Source organism: Entelurus aequoreus, linkage group LG20 (genome assembly GCF_033978785.1).
Source record: "Entelurus aequoreus isolate RoL-2023_Sb linkage group LG20, RoL_Eaeq_v1.1, whole genome shotgun sequence".
NCBI lineage: Eukaryota > Metazoa > Chordata > Actinopteri > Syngnathiformes > Syngnathidae > Entelurus > Entelurus aequoreus.
This window is the reverse complement of record NC_084750.1, coordinates 10,657,046-10,684,261: the sequence shown is the minus strand read 5'-3', so window position 1 is coordinate 10,684,261 and position 27,216 is coordinate 10,657,046. Positions and strand designations below refer to the sequence as shown.

Sequence of the window (27,216 nt, the reverse complement as noted above, 5' to 3'; positions counted from 1 at the left end):
ATCACACACAAGTAAACACGCTGCAGGACTGCTTGTATCGCACATGATATCTCACCATGCACACACACTGCAGGACTGCTTGTATCGCACATGTTATCACACACAAGTGAACACGCTGCAGGGCTGCTTGTATCGCACATGATATCACACACACAAGTAAACACGCTGCAGGGCTGCTTGTATCCCACATGATATCACACACAAGTAAACACACTGCAGGACTGCTAGTATCACACATGATATCACACACAAGTAAACACGCTGCAGGACTGCTTGTATCCCACATTATATCACACACAAGTAAACACACTGCAGGACTGCTTGTATCCCACATTATATCACACACACACAAGTAAACACGCTGCATGACTGCTTGTATCGCACATGATATCACACACAAGTAAACACGCTGCAGGACTGCTTGTATCACACACACTAGTAAACACGCTGCAGGGCTGCTTGTATCGCACATGATATCACACACAAGCAAACACGCTGCATGACTGCTTGTATCGCACATGATATCACACACAAGTAAACACGCTGCATGACTGCTTGTATCGCACATGATATCTCACCATGTACACACACTGCAGGACTGCTTGTATCGCACATGATATCACACACAAGTAAACACGCTGCATGACTGCTTGTATCGCACATGATATCTCACCATGTACACACACTGCAGGACTGCTTGTATCGCACATGATATCACACACAAGCAAACACGCTGTGGGACTGCTTGTATCGCACATGATATCACACACAAGTAAACACGCTGCAGGACTGCTTGTATCGCACATGATATCTCACCATGTACACACACTGCAGGACTGCTTGTATCGCACATGATATCACACACAAGTAAACACGCTGCAGGACTGCTTGTATCGCACACGATATCCCTCACAAGTAAACACGCTGCGGGACTGCTTGTATCGCACATGATATCACACACAAGTAAACACGCTGCGGGACTGCTTGTATCGCACATGATATCTCACCATGTACACACACTGCAGGACTGCTTGTTTCGCATATTTTAAATGCAAGCCCATATTATCTAAAACCTTTTTCCGATATCACTATTGAATGGGGACACCCTCATAACCAGCGGTCCCCAAACTACGGCCCGCGGGCCGGATCCGGCCCTCCAGCGTCCAAAATCAGGCCCGCGGGAAGTCCCAAGTATCAAAAAATTATTATTTTTTTAATTTTAATTAAAAAATGTCTGTCTTTTGTAGCGCTTGCTACTCACGGTGTCTCTTAGACGCTCAGGCAAATCATAATGTCTAAAAATGCATTTTCTCATCGATAATGTGACATCATCGCGCGCGCGGAAAGTGCGCTATATATATTTAAAAAAAAAAAAAAAATATATATATATATATATATATATATATATATATATATATATATATATATATATATATATATATATATATATATATATATATGTATGTGTAGGAAAAAATCACAAGACTATTTCATCTCTACAGGCCTGTTTCATGAGGGGTTTATATATATATATATATATATATATATATATATATATATATATATATATATATATATATATATATATATATATATATATATATATATATATATATATATATATATATATATATACATACAGCCCGGCCCCTGGCCAAATTGTTTTAACCCAATGTGGCCCCCAAGTCAAAAAGTTTGGAGACCCCTGCTCATAACAGTAAATATTGAAGCTATTCTTCTGGGACTCAGTAGTCAGACAGGATGTAACGCGCAGTGATTTTATTGTGAAGGGAGGATGTGTGTGCCTGGTTTTTATGGTGCACTTGACAGTGAAGGGGAGGGAAGATGTAAACAAAATTAAGTACTTCCCGAGTACAGGAGGTGATGAATGGATGTTGCAAAATTGAAAGGATATTGATTCATCATCAATCAAATGGATTATTTGACTTGGCCCTCATTGAGATATGAGATGTTACACATGAGAGAGTGAAGGGGACAACAAAAGCAGGAATAGTTTGATGGCAGATATGTAATGTCAAACATGAATATTTTAAACCTCTAAATAAACTTCATTTCAGAATGTGAAATAATGTCAGTATTTTTTGCCAAGTATATAACATATTTTTAATTGAAACACATTGGATAGATAACTACATCAAACAATACATAGGTGAATGTGTACTATGCATTCATATTGTAAGGTAAGAAGGACGTTTATGTATCCGTTTTTTTTTTTTTTTTACTTTGATTTTACTACAAACTGCATTAAATTAAAGTCAATTTCGAGTCAAGTAGTAGAAAAAAGTCGTTTCACGCCAATAAAAAGGCAGAAAAAAATCGTATTTAGTTTCCAAATCTGCCATTACCGCAATGCTGGTTGTATGTGAACCCCGTTTTTTTTTTTTTTTTTTTTTATTTCCCCACACGTCATTACCGTAATGGCTGAAATATACACGAGTCGCCGGCACTTGACAACGGACACCAAGGCAACCCGCGCTTTTATTTTGAAAGGGTGGGAACTAAAGCCTCAGGCCGACACCTGTGGGAGGAGAGCATTGTTGTCGGCAGGTAATTAGCGTGGAAGATGAGCCTGGCGGCGGTGGATTTGTCACACCTTTGTCCTACCAGACTTTTGCGTGGAACCTTACACATAACTTTTGTAATCTCCTGGAGTTGGAATTAGTGATGTTAGTTTGAAGGTCCGTCTTGGCAGCAGACGTCTTCACTTCCCTTCATCTTTGTTTTACTTCCCGCCATCGTCATCTACTGCACCTCTTCACTTCTTCTTTACTTGTTTTACTCCTCATCTTTCGGCAGGTAAGACAGTATCTTTGAAAAAATGTACACTTTGATATGAGCATGTTTTTGGCAAAGATGGGAAATGATGGTTGGAGTCGATTAAGATGCAGACAGTGCGATTTAACAAACAACCAAAGACGCCATCTTGTCTAACTTTAGTACAATACGATAATAATTGACACTAGCTACTTATTGTTTTATATTTCTAAAACACAGACATTAACCTCTTTCTTTTCGTTCAATGTTCATTATTTTTCGTTACAAAGTGTTAATTTAACGTAACATGAAGCTATTATCAGATAGGTCCTGTGAAGACGATTCCTGTAATAAAAGTGTAAATTTCTGTGCTAAATATTAAAGTTATGGATTATTAAAAGCGGTTAAATGCATAAATTTATGGTCAACTGCTTTAGTTCTAGAGCAGGGGTCACCAACCTTTTTGAAAACAAGAGCTACTTCTTGGGTAGTGATTAATGCGAAGGGCTACCAGTTTGATACACACTTCAATAAATTGCCAGAAATAGCCAATTTGCTCAATTTACCTTTAACTCTATGTTATTATTAATAATTAATGATATTTACACTTAATTGAACGGTTTAAAAGAGGAGAAAACACTAAAAAAATGACAATTACATTTTGAAACATAGTTTATCTTCAATTTCGACTCTTTAAATTCAAAATTCAACCGAAAAAAAGAAGAGAAAAACTAGCTAATTCGAATCTTTTTGAAAAAATTAAAAAAATAATTTATGGAACATCATTAGTAATTTTTCCTGATTAAGATTACTTTTAGAATTTTGATGACATGTTTTAAATAGGTTCAAATCCAATCTACACTTTGTTAGAATATATAACGAATTGGACCAAGCTATATTTCTAACAAAGACAAATCATTATTTCTTCTAGATTTTCCAGAACCAAAATGTTAAAAGAAATTCAAAAGACTTTGAAATAAGGTTTAAATTTGATTATACAGATTTTCTAGATTTGCCAGAATATTTTTTTTGAATTTTAATCATAATAAGTTTAAAGAAATATTTCACAAATATTCTTCGTCGAAAAAACAGAAGCTAAAATAATTAATTAAACTAAAATTTATTTATTATTCTTTACAATAAAAAAACAATGTTTACTTGAACATTGATTTCAATTGTCAGGAAAGAAGAGGAAGGAATTTAAAAGGTAAAAAGGTATATGTGTTTAAAAATCCTAAAATCATTTTTGAGGTTGTATTTTTTCTCTAAAATTGTCTTTCTGAAAGTTATAAGAAGCAAAGTAAAAAAATTAATGCATTTATTTAAACAAGTGAAGACCAAGTCTTTAAAATATTTTCTTGGATTTTCAAATTCTATTTGAGTTTTGTCTCTCTTAGAATTAAAAATGTCGGGCAAAGCGAGACCAGCTTGCTAGTAAATAAATAAAATTTAAAAAATAGAGGCAGCTCACTGGTAAGTGCTGCTATTTGAGCTATTTTTAGAACAGGCCAGCGGGCTACTCATCTGGTCCTTACGGGCTACCTGGTGCCCGCGGGCACCGCGTTGGTGACCCCTGTTCTAGACTTTAGGTGTGACCTTTTTGGTCAAAATGTCATAACTTTCTTAATATTTAGCCCATTTTGAAAAGGTTGGAATTAGGGCTGGAACAACTAATCGTTTAAAATCGATTATAAAAATAGTTGGCGATTAATTTAGTCATCGATTCGTTGGATCTATGCTAAGCGCATGCAAAGAGGCTACTTTTTATTTTTATTTATTTAATTGTTTTTATTTTTTGTTTTTTTTAATAAACCTTTATTTATAAACTGCAACATTTACAAACAGCTGAGAAACAATAATCAAAATAAGTATGGTGCCAGTATGCTGTTTTTTTTCTCCAATAAAATACTGGAAAGGATAGAAACTTAGTTTGTCTCTTTTATCCGATTATTAATCGAAGTAATAATCGACAGATTAGTCGATTATCAAATTAGTTGTTAGTTGCAGCCCTAGTTGGAATCATTGGAAAGCTTGCTTAAAAAAAGAAACAGGGGAAAAAACAGGTTTCACATTTACAGTGCATTTTTAATTGATTTAATTCATAAAAAATTAAATAAAAAAAGACATTACAACAAATGTGAGTAAACACAGCTGAGTCACAAAATAAGTGACCATGCAATTGGCCAGTCCATAAAAAATAGGGGGTGAATTGACCAATTTAAAAGATGTTTGGCAGATTTAGAGAAATATACTTCTCATATTATAATATTGATTCCAATAAACAATTTACTCACTGAACATTTTTTTGCAGGGAGGTTTGTCGAGTGTAAACCTGCCAAAATTTAGTCAGTTTTGTGACGCGAGTACTTGTTCAATACGAAAATGTGAATAAAGTGGGATATGTGTGGTGAGTATTGGTGTATTGTGGCGATGAAAACAATAAAGTGGGATATGTGTGGTGAGTATTGGTGTATTGTGGCGATGAAAACAATAAATTGGGATATGTGTGGTGAGTATTGGTGTATTCAGTTGTCTTTTTGACGGTTTTGATCGGAGGAGTAAGACTTTTCTTGGTTTTGTCATTGCCCATTTCATGTCCACCACAGAGGATGTTAGGAAAACTGTATGTTTTCAGATTCTTAAATGTATTTACGAGGGTTGTACGGTATACCGGTACTAGTGTAGTACCGCGATACTAATGAAACATGTTCGGTGCAATACCGCCTCTAAAACAGGCATGACGGCGCGTCGTGACATTACTGGTTTTACGAGCAGAGGAGCATGTTCGGCAGCGCGCACACAGAGTACTTACAAGCAGACACAGTGTGTAGACAGAAAAGGGAGAATGGATGCATTTTGGCGTAAAAACTAAAGATACAGGTGAAGTTATAACATAAACACGGATCATTAACCTCTTACTTTTCGTTCAATGTTAATTATTTTTTGTTACAAAGTGTTTTTAAAATTAATTTAACTTGAAGCTTTTATCAGATAGGTCCTGTAAAGATGATTACAGTGATAAAAGTATCATTTTCTGTGCTAAATGTTAAAGTTATGGATTATTAAAAGCGGTTAAATGCATACATTTACGGTCAACTGCTTTAATTCTAGATTTTAGTTGTGACCTTTTTGTTCAAAATGTCATAACTTTCATAATATTTAGCTTATTTTGAAAAGGTTGGAATCATTGGAAAGCTTGCTAAAAAAAAAAGAGGTTTCACATTTACAGTGCATTTTTAATTGATTTCATTCATAAAAAATTAAATAAAAAAAGAAATTACAACAAATGTGAGTAAACACAGCTGAGTCACAAAATAAGTGACCATGCAATTGGCCAGTCCGGAAAAAATAGGGGGTGAATAGACCAATTTAAAATATATTTTGGCAGATTTAGAGAAATATACTTCTTATATTATAATATTGATTCCAATTAACAATTTACTCACTAAACATTTTTTGCAGGGAGGTTTGTCGAGTGTAAACCTGCCAAAATGTAGTCAGTTTTGTGACGCGAGTACTTGTTCAATACGAAAATGTGAATAAAGTGGGATATGTGTGGTGAATATTGGTGCTCACCGGCGTCACAATGTAAACAAATGCCATGGGTGGATCTACACCTGACATCCACTGTAATGATACCAAGTACAAGAGTGTATCTAGTCAATACTACTATGATAAAGATAAAACATCTGTTTTCCTTTTTTTTAAAAATTCATATTATGTTTATAAAGTCAGTAAATACGGCCCTGGACACATGAGGACTCAAATTATGACCATTGCATGATCCTCTAACTACTTGGTATCAGATCGATACCTAGATTTGTGGTATCATCCAAAACTAATGTCAAGTATCAAAGAAGAGAAGAATAAGTGATTATTACATTTTAGCAGAAGTGTAGATAGAACACGTTAAAACAGAAAATAAGCAGATATTAACAGTAAATGAACAAGTAGATTAATAATACATTTTTACAGTTTGTCCCTCATAATGTGTACAAATGACACAATATGTTACTGCATACGTCAGCAGACTAATTAGGAGTCATCATCCAAAACTAATGTAAAGTATCAAAGAAGAGAAGAATAAGTGATTATTACATTTTAGCAGAAGTGTAGATAGAACACGTTAAAACAGAAAATAAGCAGATATTAACAGTAAATGAACAAGTAGATTAATAATACATTTTTACAGTTTGTCCCTCATAATGTGTACAGAATAATAGGTGTATAAATGACACAATATGTTACTGCAGACTAATTAGGAGTCTTTGTTTGTTTGCTTACTACTAAAAGACAAGTTGTCTAGTATGTTCAACATTTTATTTAAGGACTAAATGACAATAATAAACATATGTTTCATGTAACCTAAGATTTGTTGTCAAAATAAAGACAATAATGACATTTTTTGTGGTGCCCTATATTTAGGAAAGTATCAAAGTATCGAAATACATTTTTGTATCAGGACAACCCTAGTATGTACTATGATGTACCAAACACGTCATTTCTACATTTAAAAAGACATCCGAATACATTTTGTACAACAGGTTTTATTGTGGAGTGTTTGAGTTGGCATAAAGGCGTCCAAATGTTGTTTGATGTAGCACAAACATGCATTGTTGGGTCACACAGGAGTTTGAGGTTAACGATAACTTTGTTAAGACAACAGTGAATCACCTTGTCTGTGCTCCCTTTTGTGTTTATCTGTTGGACTTGCTCCAGGATGCTGGACCTCCAAGAACAGGTTTTAGTGTTGATACGAGCCAACAATAGTCCTAATGCCAAGCCTAGGAGTGGCTGCCCCGTAGGACCCAGGACCATCCATCAATCATGTTCACTTGTGACTATTCCAAGTTGAGGCTGTCGTGTCTTGCAGGCCCTCGTTGCCCAGATGTTGTCCGCAGTAATGAAGACCTGGGTGGTGGTGACCCTACTGTGTCTGACGGCCGTGGGTGTGCTCTATACGTCCAGATGGAATCTGCCGTCCTTGTATTTGCGCAGGTCGCTTGAGTTGAAGTCATGCGACTGCCAGAAATGTTTGAACGAGAGCGACCAGGGCTTTAAGGATCTTTTGGACGCTGCGCCCAAGCCCTTCTTGTCCAAGCGGGGCCCCATTTTTGAGGAGGATTTCAACTGGTGGAAGGTAAGTGTTTGTTGTTGTATATCATCTTTTTCCGCTTTTTGTAATCCATCACTGAAGAGAACCAGTGTAACCTCGGTTTTCTCTTCCAAAAGGAATGGAAAACTGGCTCTTTTTAAGAATCAGTCCCCAGTGTATCAATTGCTCGCCAGTTTTTCAAAGGATTCCTTCTTGTGGGTGGGAATGACGTCATTACGCAACTTGCCTAGTGATGTCATGGCGCCTAAGTCGCAGAAACTCTCCAAAGATTGGCTACATTTTACAAGAACAGATGGAAACAGGGCTAAGGCTGCATGATTAATGGAAACCCAGGCATGTGATTTTTCCGTCTAAAGTCGGAATTCCGTCTTTTTTAATCTAAGGGGGGAAAAAAAATTATCTTCTGTTTTTCCGGTTTTTTTTCCGACCCTAAATCAAGATTCGAGACGTAGTTTATATTACGCCGTAGTTGATTGGTCGATATGTTCCTTGTGACCAATCAGGACATCTGTTATGAGTGATGACGTTAATAACGTCATCATAGCGCCATTTTCCATATGTAAACGATGTCGGTTCTCGAGAGAAAGGACGCTTTACGAGTAAAAGAAATTGATAAACATGTCAAAAATAAGTTTGGATGGGACTGGATGGAAAGGGAAATCACTGATACTGTTGGGAAGAAGGAAGTTACGACTTTGTTCGGTGATTTTATTCGGAAAATCGATCGTCCCGGAAAGGTTTTGTGCACGCGGTGTCATGATAATATTGACTATGGATCACGAGGTTTCAAGGCTTTGGAAGTACATGCGAAACGCCAAAAACATATGAAACAACTTGAAGCAAGGAAAACCAACTTTTCACTAGCTGCTACTTTTGGATGTCAACCGAAAGTGACATGGAGAGGAAAGATCCACCCAAACAACCCACTTCAGTTGCAGACAGGGTTGTTAATAATGAGGTAAGCTAAAAAATATTTGCTTGCGAAATACGCATGTTTGTTTTAAATATTAACAAATTATTGCTTTGCGAAATATAAATGGGTTTTTCTAAAAAAATATAAAGCCACGTGAAAATATGTTATGAAATTACAGAAATTCAAAGAGTTGCATTATTGGATCCAGTTAACAATTTATTTGAAATAAATGTGCATATAATACTATTTTGTAATATTAAGTTCTTATGTATTGTCAGTGGTGTAACAATCTTGAAGGTAAATATTTTCACACTTGTTTCATGCAATATGTCCATGTCCTCACATTATTATTATTTCCTATTTTCAAATATGAGTAAACAATACTAAACATGTTTAATTATTTTCATAAATGTATATCCTATTTTGGCGAAAAGAATGAAATGTTTACATTTGGTATTTTGTTATAATTATCCAAAAAAGAAGCTACAAAAGCAGAGACCAAAAGGAAAATGCAGGCTGCTCAGAAATGTGCAAGGAAGGCTCATGTTAGGGCTCTCTGAGAAAGCTAATGTGTGAGGTGAACTGAAGTAATGTAGTAATACTGTAAATAAGCTGTAGGTAATAACACTGATCAATGTGGATGTGAAATGAACACAAGATGTAAATATTAGTGATTAAATACTGTTGGGACTGAACCATATACAGTGATTCATTATTATAATTGGGTTATGTATGTTCTATTAATGATGTTTTCATGTCTTTAAACACTCAAATATTTTCGTCAAATGGTGCTGTCTTTGTTAATTTTAGCATGTTAAATTGGTGAAAAACCAGGAGCTTCGGGGGGCGTTGTCCCCCCACCAGGCCTTGGTCCCCCAGACCCCCGGAAATGTTTTCAGTCTTTTTCATTGTGGTCAAATCACATGCCTGGAAACCGAATCAACATCCAGGTTTTAATTAGTGCGGTAAATAATCAATCGCAAGAGGCCGAGTTTTTTTTGGCTCAATTGAGGAGAGACGTCTGGACTGTACTCTTTGTAAAGTCTCACCACGCTCTGACGGAAGATTGTACGCCTCCTCTTTTATTTGGACTTTCCCTGATTACATGGCAACAGCTGTTTCTAAGGGAGGGGGGTCGTAAACAGCCATCGGTTTGATTAAAACAGTTCAAAGTAGAGATCGGCCGATAAATGCTTTAAAAGGCAATATCTGAAATTATCGGTATCGGTTTTTTTATTATCGGTATCGTTTTTTTATTTTTTATTTTTTATTTTTTTATTAAATCAACATAAAAAACACAAGATACACATACAATTAGTGCACCAGCCCAAAAAACCCCCCTCCCCCATTTACATTCATTCACACTTATTCACACAAAAGGGTTGTTTCTTTCTGTTATTAATATTCTGGTTCCTACATTATATATCAATATATATCAATACAGTCTGCAAGGGATACAGTCCGTAAGCACACATGATTGTGCGTGCTGCTGGTCCACTAATAGTACTAACCTTTAACAGTTAATTTTACTCATTTTCATTAATTACTAGTTTCTATGTAACTCCGCCGCCGTCACTGGCGCTTGAGTGACGGACATGTTGGCCAATCACAATCGTCTCTCGCTTCAAACAGGAAGTAAGACGTCTTACTTTGTGCATCGCTCCCAGCACCTGAGCACGTTTCTGTAACAGTAAATCAACCGGTCAGAGTGACCCCTCTTTTCGGTCATTCACAATCTTTGTCTCGGCGCAGACTATGCTGTGGTGAAATATTCATTTCCGCTGGCGACTGAGTCTTTCCGGCACACACCAGTGACGCCAAAAAAAAAAACACTTTCAGGCCACATTGCGTTTACACTGCAGTCCCATTTGAAAAGCTCAGATTCCAATGGGATTCATGGCTAAGGTCGTGGTTAAGAGGAGAGTATATTTACAGCTAGAATTCACCAAATCAAGTATTTCATATATATATATATATATATATATATATATATATATATATATGTATATATGTATGAAATACTTGACTTTCAATGAATTCTAGCTATATATATATATATATATATATATATATATATATATATATATATATATATATATATATATATATTTTTTTTTTTTAAATTTTATTATACATATAAATAAAATACTTGAAATTCAGTGTTCTGCAGGCTATCCAGTAGATGGCAGTATTGTCCTGTTTAACAGTGTCACAACATTGCTGTTTACTGCAGACGAACTGCTTTACGGTAGACTAAACGTGACGTGTGTTGTTGTGTGTTGTTACCGCGCTGGGAGGACGTTAATGAAACTGCCTAACAATAAACCCCCATAAGAAACCAAGAACTCTCTCTCCTTGTTGTGCACTCTACTCTCTAAAAGCCGCAGATGTCATGACGTCATTGGGCAGGCAAGCTGTTTATATTGTGGGAAAGCGGACGTGAGAACGGCTGTCCCCACTCAGGTCCGCATTGAGCTGGAGGGGGCGTGGCCTCCAGCTCCGGCTGAATACCGGGAGGTTGTCGGGATAAAATACCGGGATTCTCCCGCTAAAAACGGGAGGGTTGGCAAGTATGCCTGAGTCTGATGCCAAAGGGTCAAATTTGAAGCACTTTGGAACGTTTAAATCAGATCTGTGTCATTTGAGGACAAAAAAATCTGAGTTGGTGTGCTAAAAATACAACGTCCAGGTCCAATCTCATATTTCCAATCGGGCAAAAATTAACTTTACTGTGTTCATAATCTATTTTCAGGACTATAAGGCGCACTTAAAATATTTTTTTTCTCAAAACGCAACAGTGCGTCTTATAACCTGATGCGCCTAATGTACAGCGTAATTTTGGTTGTACTTACCGACCTCGAAGCAATTTTTTTTGGTACATGGTGAAATGATGTGTGACCACTAGATGGCAGTCACACATACGAGATATGTGTAAACTGCAATAAAATATCTTTAAATGGTGCTTTTTTTGTGCTAATGTTTACATGTTCAATTATTTTCAGTCTTTTTCATTAAGTTCAAATCACATGCCTGATCCTTAGGACATGCCGTTTTGTGGGCGGGTCTTATTTACGTCTCCCTGTCATCTTTTGTCTCAGTTCTTAGTAATTCCATATGAAGTCTGACAGTTATAAGTTTGAACTATGCTAGAACTTTGTATTAGAAATGGCAACAGTGGAGGATGCATGTGCATGTACAAGCAAGTCTTCTCCACAACAAGAGAAAAAGAAGGAACTTATTGACTAATAGCGGACTCATGCAAAGCACTTTTGGTAAATTTCTACCATTTATGGGTAATTTACTGACGTCACACTTGGGAGGGAAAATGCCACAGATTGGAAAAATTACAAACAGCCTCCATGCTGGGATTTTATATTTTAGGGACTTATGCAGATCCCAAATACACAAGCACAAGTACCAATAGGCATAATGCAGAGCTTGGCAAATATTTAGAGAAGAAAAAGTGTCTGGGGGGCCAAGGTGTATGTGTGTGTATTAGGGCTGCAACTAACGATTAATTTGATAATCGATTAATCGGTCGATTATTACTTCGATTAATCGATTAATAATCGGGTGAAAGAGACAAACTACATTTCTATCCTTTCCAGTATTTTATTGAAAAAAACCAGCATACTGGCATCACGTTGTGGACATTGGGGGTGCAGCATACACCAACAATAACATCAGAACTGAATCAGATATTGTACACGTTTCTGTTGTGAATAATAAAGGATTCATTTTAGGCTGCCTCTGAATAATAGCATGAAATATTCCAGCACCTTCATAACGTTTAGTTATACTAAAGCGTCACTCAAATCTAAATATATTTATATAGCTTTATCGGCCCGGCTACATTGATCCATTATGACACCAACATGATATATTTCTGTCCGTTACGTTTATTTCGAAATTGGTAACCGTGCGTTTTCTCTCTCAAAACGGAGTCAAATGTGCCGGAGACACATTATCAGCCCCGCGTTGCAACAAAGGCATAACGTTAAAGTTACTTACAAAAAAGCTGAACTCATGAATGCTTGTTGCCAAAAAGTTACGTACTGTGAGTTCTTCCCTTCATCCATGGCTCCAACATTTTTTTTTCTTCAGGTGCTCCAGAAGCAATGTTTTACTTCCGTGCCATTTTGCAGGAAACGCTCTTCTTTGAAGTCTTTAAAGTGAAGTGTTCCCACACTTTTGACGACTTAGGTCGTACACTTTTCTCCATTGAAGCAATAACCTCAAGATGTTTCTCCGCTAAACTATTGGTAGTGTTTTCCTGCGCCATTTTTCGAATTTTCCCAGCAATGAGACGGCGTCGTCACGTGAGCTGCACATGACACATCATTGGCTAGCTTACGCCACCTCATGAGACGTAGCCTAACCACCGCTATGGCGCTGTTTTGTACTGTTTTTGTACTTATTTGGATTATTGTTTCTCACCTGTTTGTAAATTTTGCAGTTTATAAATAAAGGTTTATAAAACAAAAAAAAAACAACAAAAAAATAACAAACAAACAAAAAAAAATCCTCCGTGCATGCGCATAGCATAGTTCCAACGAATCGATGACTAAATTAATCGCCAACTATTTTGGTAATCGATTTAATCGATTAGTTGTTGCAGCCCTAGTGTGTATATGTATGTACACATTTAGCTGTAAAAATCTGCTGTACAATATGTATGTTTGGGTCCCTTTTCTTCAGGAACACTAATACCAAAAGTCACAATGTCCGATAGTTCTATAAACATTATGACAGACCACCTCAAAAAACGGAATGGAATTTTACAGTTTTTTACTGAAAGTGTACATGAAAATAAAGTGGGATTTACAATATTAACTATGAACAATAAAACACTGAATATTAACAACATATTAACATATTTTACTTCTCAGAACAGCTCCTTGATAATTGTGTATCTTTTAAAATCAAGCAAAACACAACAAAAAATTTAAAAAACAGCAAAATATGAATGCAAAGTGTAAACTGCACTGAAAACAAACCCCACCCACTCTGCTTTGTTCCTGGTCTGAGCTGCTGTGACGTAGATTACCGCAATAACTCGAATATCACTCAACAGCACAGATTTTGACAATTGAAATACTTTCTATAGTTCAAGACTAAAACAGCACTGCATATCATAATGGCGGCGACAGTTTTGATATTAAAGGTCTAAAAAAATGATGTAGAACGTCCGGCGGGCCGGATTGAACACCTTAACGAGCCACATGTGGCCCAGGTCTGGCACAACCTTTAAGTGATGTCAACAATGACAAATATTGTCCATTATGCCGTTTCACAAAGATACGCTTAAATGCTTTCTAATTTTGAAGGCTATAAGTGGACTCATTTGTTAAACGGACATCGGACACAAACTATTCTCCCCTCTCCCCTCAGGCAGGAGACTATGGTCCATCCAGACCCACACCTCCCGCCACCTGAACAGTTTTTTCCCCTCGGCCATCAGGCACATGAACAATAACAAGTAGGGCTGCAACAACTAATCGATTAAATCGATTAAAATCGATTACCAAAATAGTTGGCGATTAATTTAGTCATCGATTCGTTGGAACTATGCTATGCGCATGCACGGAGACTTTTTTTTTTGGTAATTTTTTAATTTTTAATTTTATAAACCTTTATTTATAAACTGCAATATTTACAAACAGCTGAGAAACAATAATCAAAATAAGTACAAAAACAGCGCCAGGGCGGCGGTTAGGCTACGTCTCATGAGGTGGCGTAAGCTAGCCAATGATGTGTCATGTGCAGCTCACGTGACGACGGCGTCTCCTTTACTGGGAAAATTCGAAAAATGGCGCAGGAAAACACTACCGATAGTTTAGCGGAGAAACATCTTGAGGTTATTGCTTCAATGGAGAAAAGTGTACGACCTATGTCGTCAAAAGTGTGGGAACACTTCACTTTAAAGACTTCAAAGAAGACCGTTTCCTGCAAAATGGCACGGAAGTACAACATTGCTTCAGGAGCACCTGAAGAAGAAACATGTTGAAGCCATGGATGAAGGGAAGAACTCACAGTACGTAACTTTTTAAGTCCATAGTGGCAACAAGCATTCGTGAGTTCAGCTTTTTTGTGAGTAACGTTAAAGTTATGCCTTTGTTGCAACGCGGGACTGATAATGTGTCTCCGGCACATTTGACTCCGTTTTTAGAGAGAAAACGCACGGTTACCAATTTGGAAATAAACGTAACGGACAGAAATATCTCAGGTTGGTTTCATAATGGATCAATGTAGCCGGGCTGATAAAGCTATATAAATATATTTAGATTTGAGTGACGCTTTAGTATAACTAAACGTTATGAAGGTGCTGGAATATTTCATGCTATTATTCAGAGGCAGTCTAAAATGAATCCTTTATTATTCACAACAGAAACGTGTACAATATCTCATTCAGTTCTGATGAGTTACATTTCCGTGTTATTGTTGGTGTATGCTGCACCCCCAATGTCCACAACATGGTGCCAGTATGCTGGTTTTTTTCAATAAAATACTGGAAAGGATAGAAATGCAGTTTGTCTCTTTTATCCGATTATTAATCGAAGTAATAATCGACAGATTAATCGATTATCAAATTAATCGTTAGTTGCAGCCCTAATAACAAGATCTGATAGCTCAGTTACAGCTCATTTTTATTACCAAATCTGTGTTATAGGTGTTTTATGTTGCACCATTGCACCAAGGAAAATTCCTAGTTTGTGAACCCGCTCTCAAACAAAGGCAATAAAAACTATTCTGATTCTGATTCTGATTGTCGTTTTCTACGTGTCAGCGCTTGCAGAGGGAAAAGAGACCCTTCAGTTTCTTCAATGAAACCGTCAACAAACTCTTCACCATCTTTCCACCCGTGCCCGACGTGGAGGCGTCGTCGCCCGACCGCTGCAGGACGTGTGCGGTGGTGGGCAATTCCGGCAACCTCAAAGGCTCGCACTACGGACCACTGATTGATTACCACCACATTGTGATCAGGTAGCCCCGCCCACCTCGATACTTGTAAACGAGCGTATGTAACGACTGATGTGGCGACTAGAATGAACGGCGGGCGCACCAAAGGCTACGAGGAAGACGTGGGCACCAAGACGACTCATCACGTCATGTATCCTGAGAGTGCCAAGTATTTGGACAACGCCACACATCTGGTCTTCTTCCCATTCAAGATCAACGACCTCCTGTGGCTGCTCAAGACCTTCACTCCCAGGTAGATTGTTGACTCTTTCTCACGGTTAACCTGACGCTTACATGAGAGAGATCATTTATTGATACCAAGGGAAATACATTTTGACCAACAAAAGGAAATGATATTCGTTCCCACAGTGTTCGATTCAAGAACTCCTTCATTCCGCACTCCATCCAGCTGTATAATCACTCGCCATACAGCAATAGATGATGTCTATTACCTGACACCTGACATGTTAGCTACTTCTCTTTGTTTATAATGTCTATTTTCTGCTGGATTTTCTCTCTATTTTATGCTGCAGCTGTTACATATACTGTACTGTACATAGTAATTGTTATATATTGTATATATGATATAAACATATAATAGTATATATCCTATACTGTATATATTATGTAAATATTACGTATATATGTTATATTTTATATTGCTTTTAGTCTATTTCAGGGGTCACCAACGCGGTGCCCGCGGGCACCAGGTAGCCCGTAAGGACCAGATGAGTAGCCCGCTGGCCTGTTCTAAAAATAGCTCAAATATCAGCACTTACCAGTGAGCTGCCTCTATTTTTTAATTTTTATTTATTTACTAGCAAGCTGGTCTCGCTTTGCCCGGCATTTTTAATTCTAAGAGAGACAAAACTCAAATAGAATTTGAAAATCCAAGAAAATATTTTAAAGACTTGGTCTTCACTTGTTTAAATAAATTCATTAATTTTTTTACTTTGCTTCTTATAACTTTCAGAAAGACAATTTTAGAGAAAAAATACAACCTTAAAAATGATTTTAGGATTTTTAAACACATATACCTTTTTACCTTTTAAATTCCTTCCTCTTCTTTCCTGACAATTTAAATCAATGTTCAAGTAAATTATTTTTTTTTTATTGTAAAGAATAATAAATACATTTTGATTTAATTCTTCATTTTAGCTTCTGTTTTTTCGACGAAGAATATTTGTGAAATATTTCTTCAAACTTATGATTAAAATTCTAAAAAATTATCCTGGAAAATCTAGAAAATCTGTACAATCAAATTTAAATCTTATTTGAAAGTCTTTTGAATTTCTTTTAAAAAAACAATTCTGGAAAATCTAGAAGAAATAATGATTTGTCTTTGTTAGAAATATAGCTTCGTCCAATTTGTTATATATTCTAACAAAGTGTAGATTGGATTTTAACCTATTTAAAACATTTCATCAAAATTTTAAAATTAATCTTAATCAGGAAAAATTACTAATGATGTTCCATAAATTATATTTTTAATTTTTTCATAAACATTCGAATTAGCTAGTTTTTCTCCTTTTTTTCGGTTGAATTTTGAATTTTAAAGAGTCGAAATTGAAGATAAACTATATCAAAATTTAATTGTAATTTTTTTCGTGTTTTCTCCTCTTTTAAACCGTTCAATTAAGTGTAAATATCATTAATTATTAATAATAACATAGAGTTAAAGGTAAATTGAGCAAATTGGCTATTTCTGGCAATTTATTTAAGTGTGTATCAAACTGGTAGCCCTTCGCATTAATCACTACCCAAGAAGTAGCTCTTGGTTTCAAAAAGGTTGGTGACCCCTGGTCTATTTTATACCTGCATTGTCCTTTCCATCATTGGTAACTGAGCTACTGTGTGGAACAATTTCCCTTATGGATCATTAACGTTTGTCTAAGTCTATAAACAAAAATACAAAAGCAGCGAAGTTGTCACGTTGTGTAAATGGTAAATAAAAAGAGAATATAATGATTTGCAAATCCTTTTCAACTTATATTCAATTGAATAGACTGCAAAGACAAGATATTTAATGCAAAGCCTGACTCCAAATGTTTGCCAACCTGCGTATAGTGACCACCTGGCAATAGTCAACACTTTTGATGTTCACCTTGAACAATTTATATCTATAAGCAATTTAGGAAAAATAACAAAGAGTCAGTTAAAAGAATAAAGTAGTGAACATGTGTTCTCACATGACTCAACACATCACATTGTAGAGATAAAAGTTAACATAACAATGCAAACCTTATCTTTATCACACATTTCTATTGTGTGTGTGAATATTTGTGATTTGCATGACTCATGTCATGTGGGAGTTAAAAGATGAGGCAATAAGCGCAACTGTTGATTGTCACGAGTGATAAGTGCTGCTGTGCTCGACCTTTTCCAGAGAAGACGGCAAGGAGAACCCACAGAAGCGAGGCAACAAGGACTTGGTGAGTTCTGCCAATCAAGTATCGCACCTTGTTTGTTGCTTGAAGACCTGAGCACGACACGTGTGTCTCCAGGTGATGATCCTCAACCCCGCCTTCATGAAGTACGTCCATGAAATGTGGCTGAAAAAGAGCGGAAGCTACCCGTCCACTGGATTCATGACCTTGGTTCTCAGTATGCAGATGTGTGATGAGGTAGGCAACGGAAGTAAGCACATTTGATTTATAACAATTACAAAGTGCTGTACAAAACATAGGTGAATTAAAAGAACCGTTGAATTAAAACAACAGTAAGTCCGTTTTTGTTTTTTAATTTAACCAGGATACTCCCATTGAGATGAATAAAAACTAGGGATGTCCGATAATGGCTTTTTGCCGATATCCGATATGCCGATATTGTCCAACTCTTTAATTACCGATACCGATATCAACCGATACCGATATCAACCGATATATACAGTCGTGGAATTAACACATTATTATGTCTAATTTGGACAACCAGGTATGGTGAAGATAAGGTACTTTTTAAAAAAAATTATCAAATAAGATAAATAAATTAAAAACATTTTCTTGAATAAAAAAGAAAGTAAAACAATATAAAAACAGTTACATAGAAACTAGTAATTAATGAAAATTTGTAAAATTAACTGTTAAAGGTTAGTACTATTAGTGGAGCAGCAGCACGCACAATCATGTGTGCTTACGGACTGTATCCCTTGCAGACTGTATTGTTATATAATGTAGGAAGCAGAATATTAATAACAGAAAGAAACAACCCTTTTGTGTGAATGAGTGTAAATGGGGGAGGGAGGTTTTTTGGGTTGGTGCACTAATTGTAAGTGTATCTTGTGTTTTTTATGTGGATTTAATAAAAAAATAACATACTGATAATAAAAAAACCGATACCGATAATTTCCGATATTACATTTTAACGTTTTTATCGGCCGATAATATCGGCAGGCCGATATTATCGGACATCCCTAATAAAAACCTCTTTTTTTTCCTGGCCAAGAGGCAGCAAAAGATAGTTACATACTAATACATGTCATACACATTAAGAACAACAGTTACAATTTAAAACCATCATCTCAAATGGTCTCAATCTGGACTTAAAGGCCTACTGAAATGAATTTTTTTTATTTAAACGGGGATAGCAGATCCATTCTATGTGTCATACTTGATCATTTCGCGATATTGCCATATTTTTGCTGAAAGGATTTAGTAGAGAACATCGACGATAAAGTTCGCAACTTTTGGTCGCTGATTAAAAAAAGCCTTGCCTGTACCGGAAGTAGCGTGACGTCACAAGCGGTAGTGCTGCTCACAATTCCCGTTGTTTACAATGGAGTGAGAGATATTCGGACCGAGAAAGTGACGATTACACCATTAATTTCAGCGAAGATGAAAGATTCGTAGATGAGGAACGTTACAGTGAAGGACTTGAAAGGCAGTGATGGACGTATCTTTTTTCGCTCTGACCGTAACTTAGGTACAAGCTGGCTCATTGGATTCCACACTCTCTCCTTTTTCTATTGTGGATCACGGATTTGTATTTTAAACCATTTTAGATACTATATCCTCTTGAAAATGACAGTCGAGAACGCGAAATGGACATTCACAGTGACTGAACATGTAAATACACGATTAATAATTCAGCTTTGCGAAGCTAAAAAAATAGAAGCTAACCTAGCTACGTAGCCAACTTGATAGCAGCAGTCTCAAATGCAGATAGAAACTAAATAAAAAAAAAACCTGACTGGATGGATAGACAGAAGATCAATAATACTATTAAACCATGAACATGTAAATACACAATTAATATTATTCCGCTTGGCGAAGCTAAAAAAAACAGAAGCTAACCTAGCAACGTAGCCAACGCGATAGCGCCAGTCTCAAATGCAGATAGAAACTAAATTTAAAAAAAAACCCTGACTGGATGGATAGACAGAAGATCAATAATACTATTAAACCATGAACATGTAAATACACGATTAATAATATTCCGCTTGGCGAAGCTAAAAAAAACAGAAGCTAACCTAGCTACGTAGCCAACACGATAGCGCCAGTCTCAAATGCAGATAGAAACTAAATTAAAAAAAAAACCCTGACTGGATGGATAGACAGAAGATCAAAAATACTATTAAACCATGAACATGTAAATACACGATTAATAATATTCAGCTTGGCGAAGCTAAAAAAACAGAAGCTAACTTAGATGCGGCGGCGGGCGTTGTACGCTTTTGACGACACCCCGGCCGCCATCAGAGTCGGCAAGAAACATAAATTTCCCCAAAGTTACGTACGTGACATGCACATATCGGCACACACGTACGGGCAAGCGATCAAATGTTTGGAAGTCAAAGCTGTACTCACCGTAGTGCGTCTGCTATCCTGCTCAAAACACAATACAACCTCCTGGTGTTGGTGTTGCTGTAGTCCGCTGCTCCACCGGCTCCAACTTTCTTATTTGCAGTCTCCATTGTCCATTAAACAAATTGCTCAATCGCTTTTTTAACAAGCGGTAACTGGTTGTAGTTCAAAAAGTAACGCACACACATACACGAGCTGCTGTTAGCCAAAAGTCACGCTCACACACACTCAAGTTCTCCACCAACTCACTCGCGCATGCACGTTCCCCAAACCCTTAAAGACACAGTACACTAATGCAAATATCACAGATATTACAGTATTGTACTTAGCCGCTAAGACACCGATCGATCCCACCTACAACTTTCTTCTTTGCAGCCTCCATTGTTCATTAAACAAATTGCAAAAGATTCACCAACACAGATGTCCAGAATACTGTGGAATTTTGTCGAAGAAAACAAGAGCCTTTTCTATCGGGTCCGATGGGGTCCGACCACTTCTGTTGCTTTTGTGACGTCACGCGCATAAATCATATCCAAAGGAGTTTTACAACCGGAAGTGTGGCTGGAATTTTAAAATGTCACTTTATAAGTTAACCCGGCCGTATTGGCATGTGTTGCAATGTTAAGATTTCATCATTGATATATAAACTATCAGACTGCGTGGTCGCTAGTAGTGGCTTTCAGTAGGCCTTTAACAATGCTGTTGCTAACGACGCCATTGAAGCTAACTTAGCAACGGGACCTCACAGAGCTATGCTAAAAACATTAGCTATCCACCTACGCCAGCCGGCCCTCATCTGCTCATCAACACCCGTGCTCACCTGCGTTCCAGCGATCGACGGCGCGACGAAGGACTTCACCCGATCATCGATGCGGTCGGCGGCTAGCGTCGGATAGCGCGTCTGCTATCCAAGTCAAAGTCCTCCTGGTTGTGTTGCTGCAGCCAGCCGCTAATACACCGATCCCACCTAAAGCTTTCTTCTTTGCAGTCTTCATTGTTCATTAAACAAATTGCAAAAGATTCACCAACACAGATGTCCAGAATACTGTGCTGGGAGAGGGAAGTCTGGGCTTCCCTGCCTAGGCTGCTGCCCCCGCGACCCCACCTCGGATAAGCGGAATAAGATGGATGGATGGAACGGTTTAAATCGGATAAAAAAATGTAGGAGTTATGGTAAATGGGTTATAATTGTATAGTGCTTTTCTACCTTCAAGGTACTCATAAAGCGCTTTGACAGTATTTCCACATTCACCCATTCACACACTGATAGCGGGAGCTGCCATGCAAGGCCCTAACCACCACCCATCAGGAGCAAAGGTGAAGTGTCTTGCTCGAGGACACAACGGATGTCAGGAGGTTGGTAGAAGGTGGGGATTGAACCAGGAACCCTCAGGTTGCTGGCACGGCCGCTCTCGCAAAGGCGCCACGCCGTCTTGTCTTAATGTCCTGACTCAAAGTGCCACCAAAACAAATGAAACTCAAAACTGCTGCTTTGTCTTAGTTTCACGCCTGACCACAAACTAGGTTTTGTGTTTCCTCACTCGGCGAAGTGGAAGGAGACACGGAACCAGGAAGAGCGTAGAAGCATCAAAATGCCGACACTATAGGTTTGTGTCGTTTGTCAGCAAGATGAAGCAAAAACACAAGATTAGCGTAGAACACAGGTGTCAAATGTAGAATGTATGTATAATATATTTATATTATTCACATGTGAATAATGCTGTATAATAGACTGTATTTATATTATTCACACGTGAATAATGCTGTATAATAGACTGTATATATATTATTCACATGTGAATAATGCTGTATAATAGACTGTATTTATATTATTCACACGTGAATAATGCTGTATAATAGACTGTATATATATTATTCACATGTGAATAATGCTGTATAATAGACTGTATTTATATTATTCACACGTGAATAATGCTGTATAATAGACTGTATATATATTATTCACATGTGAATAATGCTGTATAATAGACTGTATTTATATTATTCACACGTGAATAATGCTGTATAATAGACTGTATTTATATTATTCACATGTGAATAATGCTGTATAATAGACTGTATTTATATTATTCACATGTGAATAATGCTGTATAATAGACTGTATTTATATTATTCACATGTGAATAATGCTGTATAATAGACTGTATTTATATTATTCACACGTGAATAATGCTGTATAATAGACTGTATTTATATTATTCACATGTGAATAATGCTGTATAATAGACTGTATTTATATTATTCACATGTGAATAATGCTGTATAATAGACTGTATTTATATTATTCACATGTAAATAATGCTGTATAATAGACTGTATTTATATTATAGAACACAGGTGTCAAACTCAAGGCCCTGATAATTTTATATGGCCCACAAACGCCTGAAAATAATCTGCGCCAATAAACTTTTTTTTTTTTTTTTACATTTTGACAGAACAAATTGTATGTACTGCATGAAATTGCATACATTTTCAACTTTTTTGATGCAGTAGCGCCTGAGGAATCCAAGGTGCGTAATATCATGGCTTACCTGCAGTGATTTCTCCACATTCTCTCAACCTTTTGATGATATTACGGAGCGTAGATCAGGGGTCACCAACGCGGTGCCCGCGGGCACCAGGTAGCCCGTAAGGACCAGATGAGTAGCCCGCTGGCCTGTTCTAAAAATAGCTCAAATAGCAGCACTTACCAGTGAGCTGCCTCTATTTTTTACATTGTATTTATTTACTAGCAAGCTGGTCTCGCTTTGCCCGACATTTTTAATTCTAAGAGAGACAAAACTCAAATAGAATTTGAAAATCCAAGAAAATATTTTAAAGACTTGGTCTTCACTTGTTTAAATAAATTCATTAATTTTTTTACTTTGCTTCTTATAACTTTCAGAAAGACAATTTTAGAGAAAAAATACAACCTTAAAAATGATTTTAGGATTTTTAAACACATATACCTTTTTACCTTTTGAATTCCTTCCTCTTCTTTCCTGACAATTTAAATCAATGTTCAAGTAAATGTATTTTTTTTTATTGTAAAGAATAATAAATACATTTTAATTTAATTCTTCATTTTAGCTTCTGTTTTTTCGACGAAGAATATTTGTGAAATATTTCTTCAAACTTATTATGATTAAAATTCAAAAAAAATATTCTGGCAAATCTAGAAAATCTGTAGAATCAAATTTAAATCTTGTTTCAAAGTCTTTTGAATTTCTTTTAAAATTTTTGTTCTGGAAAATCTAGAAGAAATAATGATTGGTCTTTGTTAGAAATATAGCTTGGTCCAATTTGTTATATATTCTAACAAAGTGTGGATTGGATTTTAACCTATTTAAAACACGTCATCAAAATTCTAAAATTAATCTTAATCAGGAAAAATTACTAATGATGTTCCATAAATTATTTTTTTTATTTTTTCAAAAAGATTCGAATTAGCTAGTTTTTCTCTTCTTTTTTTCGGTAGAATTTTGAATTTTAAAGAGTCGAAATTGAAGATAAACTATTTTTCAAAATTTAATTGTCATTTGTTTCGTGTTTTCTCCTCTTTTAAACCGTTCAATTAAGTGTAAATATCATTAATTATTAATAACATAGAGTTAAAGGTAAATTGAGCAAATTGCCTATTTCTGGCAATTTATTTAAGTTTGTATCAAACTGGTAGCCCTTCACATTAATCACTACCCAAGAAGTAGCTCTTGCTTTCAAAAAGGTTGCTGACCCCTGGCGTAGATGGTGAAATCCCTAAATTCCTTGCTTGAGAAATGTTGCTCTTAAACAATTTGCTCAGGCATTTGTTGACAAAGTGGTGACCCTCACCCCGTCCTTGTTTGCTTTTATAGCCAATCATGGCACCCACCTGTTCCCAATTAGCCTGTTCACCTGTGGGATGTTCCAAATAAGTCTTTGATGAGCATTCGTCAACTTTCTCACTCTTTTTTGCCACTTGTGCCAGCTTTTTTGAAACATCAAATTCCAAATGAGGTAATATTTGCAAAAAATAACAAAGTTTCTCAGTGTGAACATGAAATATCTTGTCTTTGCAGTCTATTCAATTGAATATAAGTTGAAAAGGATTTGTTGTATTCTCTTTTTATTTACCATTTACACAACGTGACACCTTCACTGCTTTTGGCTTTCGTATTTAGCCAGTGAACAATTTGAAGTGGAACAAAGATGTGCTAAATAGAGCTGTCTGCTTTTTAAATTATTTTTTTTAATGCGAATTCTACTTCCATTAGAAAAGATACAACTGAATTTGACTTTGAAACTTTGTCCAAACATCAAATCATTCATATTTTAAAGTAGGTTTTTGTTTTCCAGGTGAGTGTTTTTGGGTTCGGAGCAGACCGAGATGGAAACTGGAGCCATTATTTTGAAGTCCTGAAGAACAAAAGGCTGAGAACTGGACCTCATCCTGGCACGCAGGAGTATGACGTGATCCAACAGTTGCAGCGCAAGCAGACTATTCGCCTCCTTAAAGGATTCTAATGTCATGAATAATACACAATATTCAGTGACTCAGGTGACAAAATATTTATTCATCTTTCATTGTTGGAAGAAATGCAACATATGCAAAGCACAAATAGTTTTTTCCCTGCAAGCGAAGTGATACAAATATTTATATATTATATACCTCCATTGCCTTAAAGATGCCTTATTGACTATTATGGCATCACAAAACGTGGACTTTTAGTTTTTATTAGAAAGCAAAAGTCATTGTCATGTATCGACTATGATTAACATTGCCTTAGATCAGGGATGTCCAAAGTGCGGCCCGGGGGCCATTTGCGGCCCGCAGGTCATTTTTTATTGGCCCCACGGCCCATTTTAAAATACGATTGAAAAAATAAAGGTGGTATGAAAGAGCAAACAGGTGAAATGCAACAAGAAAATGTTGCAATGTTTACTCTTAATAACACAAAGCTGCCATGCAGGCTGTTTCTTTCTTTAAAAAATAATAATGAATCAAAATCAATGTTATTATGAATTATTGACCTATCCAAGGCTCCATTTACTTCACGTTAAATATTGCACTTTGAGATATTTTTTGGGGGAAATGTTGCATATTTTGTTTGCGCCATATAAAAATTTAGCTTTTTTTTTTTAAAGAAGGGCCTAAAACGAACAAACAAAAAACATAAACAACAATACAACGTATAATTGACGGATAGATCTGGGGCCGTACTTATCAAGCTTCTTAGAGTGCCATTTTACACCTAAGTCCTGAGAATTTGCGAAATTTAGTCCTACTCTCAAACTTAAGAATAAAAGCTTTTTATCAACGTTCTTAAGTCTAAGAATCACTCCTACTCTCCACCATATTTAAGAGACCTTCAGAGGTGTCTTAAGTGGTTAGGAGTTGCCAACAGGGGATGGCACTGAGGCGAGAGAGACGTGCGCGAACGTTCAGAGAACGGAACAATGTTTTTTTTTTTTTTATGACGAGCAGCTGATCAAACGGTATCGTTTAGACAGAGCGGATATTATTTTTGTCACAGATTTAATACTTTTCGATTCCTTGTTGATTTCTGCATGTGTCTGCAGTGGGCTAGTATATATAGAGCCACCCACACCAGTTTCAAATTAGTTGCCTAATTAATGAATTGGAAAGAAAATGTTATGACAGTAGCGTATGTGTGTGGCCGTGAGGTGAGTGACGTCAGTGAGTGTGTGGGCGAGAGAAGAGAGGGAGCGGTAGCGTGAGTGCCGGCGGGGACTAGTTTGTTTTGTATTATTTTGTAGTTTATTGTCAAAATATACACTCCCATTGTCCACTTAAATATTTCCAAGATATTTCTTTATTCTTAGACAACGGATTCCATTCCGTGATTGGTCATTTCTATGGACACAGAAATGACGTCACCTAAAATTGCGTTTTCGGCACATAGTAATGTCGTAATTCAGCTCTGAGTGTGACACTTAAGATTCAGTCCTACACTTCGCTGAAAGTGTGAGTAAGACGCTTGATAACTAACTTTTAAGTGCAGCTTTCAGCCAAGAATTTATTTACTCTTAAGTCAACTCTTAGCAGACTTCTTAGGAGTCATTCTGAGAAGCTTGATAAGTACGATCTCGAGATTATTGTGTTAAAAGTAAACAGTAAAAAAAAATGTATAATTTATTTTTTAACACTTTAATGAGTAGGACCCTTTTGGTTCCCCAATAATTTTTGTGTGATTTGTTTTTAAGTGTCATTGCTCAAAAAATGATAATGAATCAATGGTGTTATGAGTTATTTCTAAGGCTCCAATTATTATATAATCTGAAATATTCCTCTTAAAAATTTTATTGGGTGAAAATATTGCACATTTTGTGTTTTTTCATAAAAAAACGGGGTTTTCTTTGACAAAAAGAGCATACGACTTAAATCTTTAAAAACGTTATATTGACAGATAGACCTAATGTTGATCTAGAGATAATAATACTGAATAATGTAAATATTTTTTGGACCAAAACCCTTTGGGGTCCCCGGGATCAAGCCTGAGTGGAGGCCTTAATGGATATTTTTTATACATGTATTGGTTTTTAAAATAAAAAAATATCAAAATGGCCCCCGCTTGCTTTGATTTTTCAGTGTGCGGCCCTCAGTGGAAAAAGTTTGGACACCCCTGCCTTAGATGAAAAGATGAAATAAATAT

General features: G+C 36.4%; 1 protein-coding gene across 3 annotated transcripts; it reads left to right on the top strand.

Moving 5' to 3' along the window:
• Positions 1-2,492: 2,492 nt before the first annotated feature.
• Positions 2,493-25,868, top strand: LOC133635912 (CMP-N-acetylneuraminate-beta-galactosamide-alpha-2,3-sialyltransferase 1-like). 3 transcript variants are annotated; one of them, XM_062029372.1, is made up of 7 exons: positions 2,493-2,817; positions 7,649-7,915; positions 15,592-15,788; positions 15,850-16,017; positions 18,151-18,196; positions 18,269-18,401; positions 24,899-25,868. In XM_062029372.1, exons 2-7 carry the CDS (start codon positions 7,664-7,666, stop codon positions 24,952-24,954), a joined length of 852 nt encoding a protein of 283 aa, XP_061885356.1. In that variant the 5' UTR covers positions 2,493-2,817; positions 7,649-7,663; the 3' UTR covers positions 24,955-25,868. The 3 variants fall into 3 exon arrangements, with proteins under 3 accessions (XP_061885356.1, XP_061885354.1, XP_061885355.1); XM_062029370.1 differs by having other exon boundaries at positions 2,497-2,817; positions 18,269-18,388; positions 24,899-25,864; XM_062029371.1 differs by lacking the exon at positions 2,493-2,817 and adding an exon at positions 6,282-6,310 and having other exon boundaries at positions 18,269-18,388; positions 24,899-25,865.
• Positions 25,869-27,216: the final 1,348 nt, after the last annotated feature.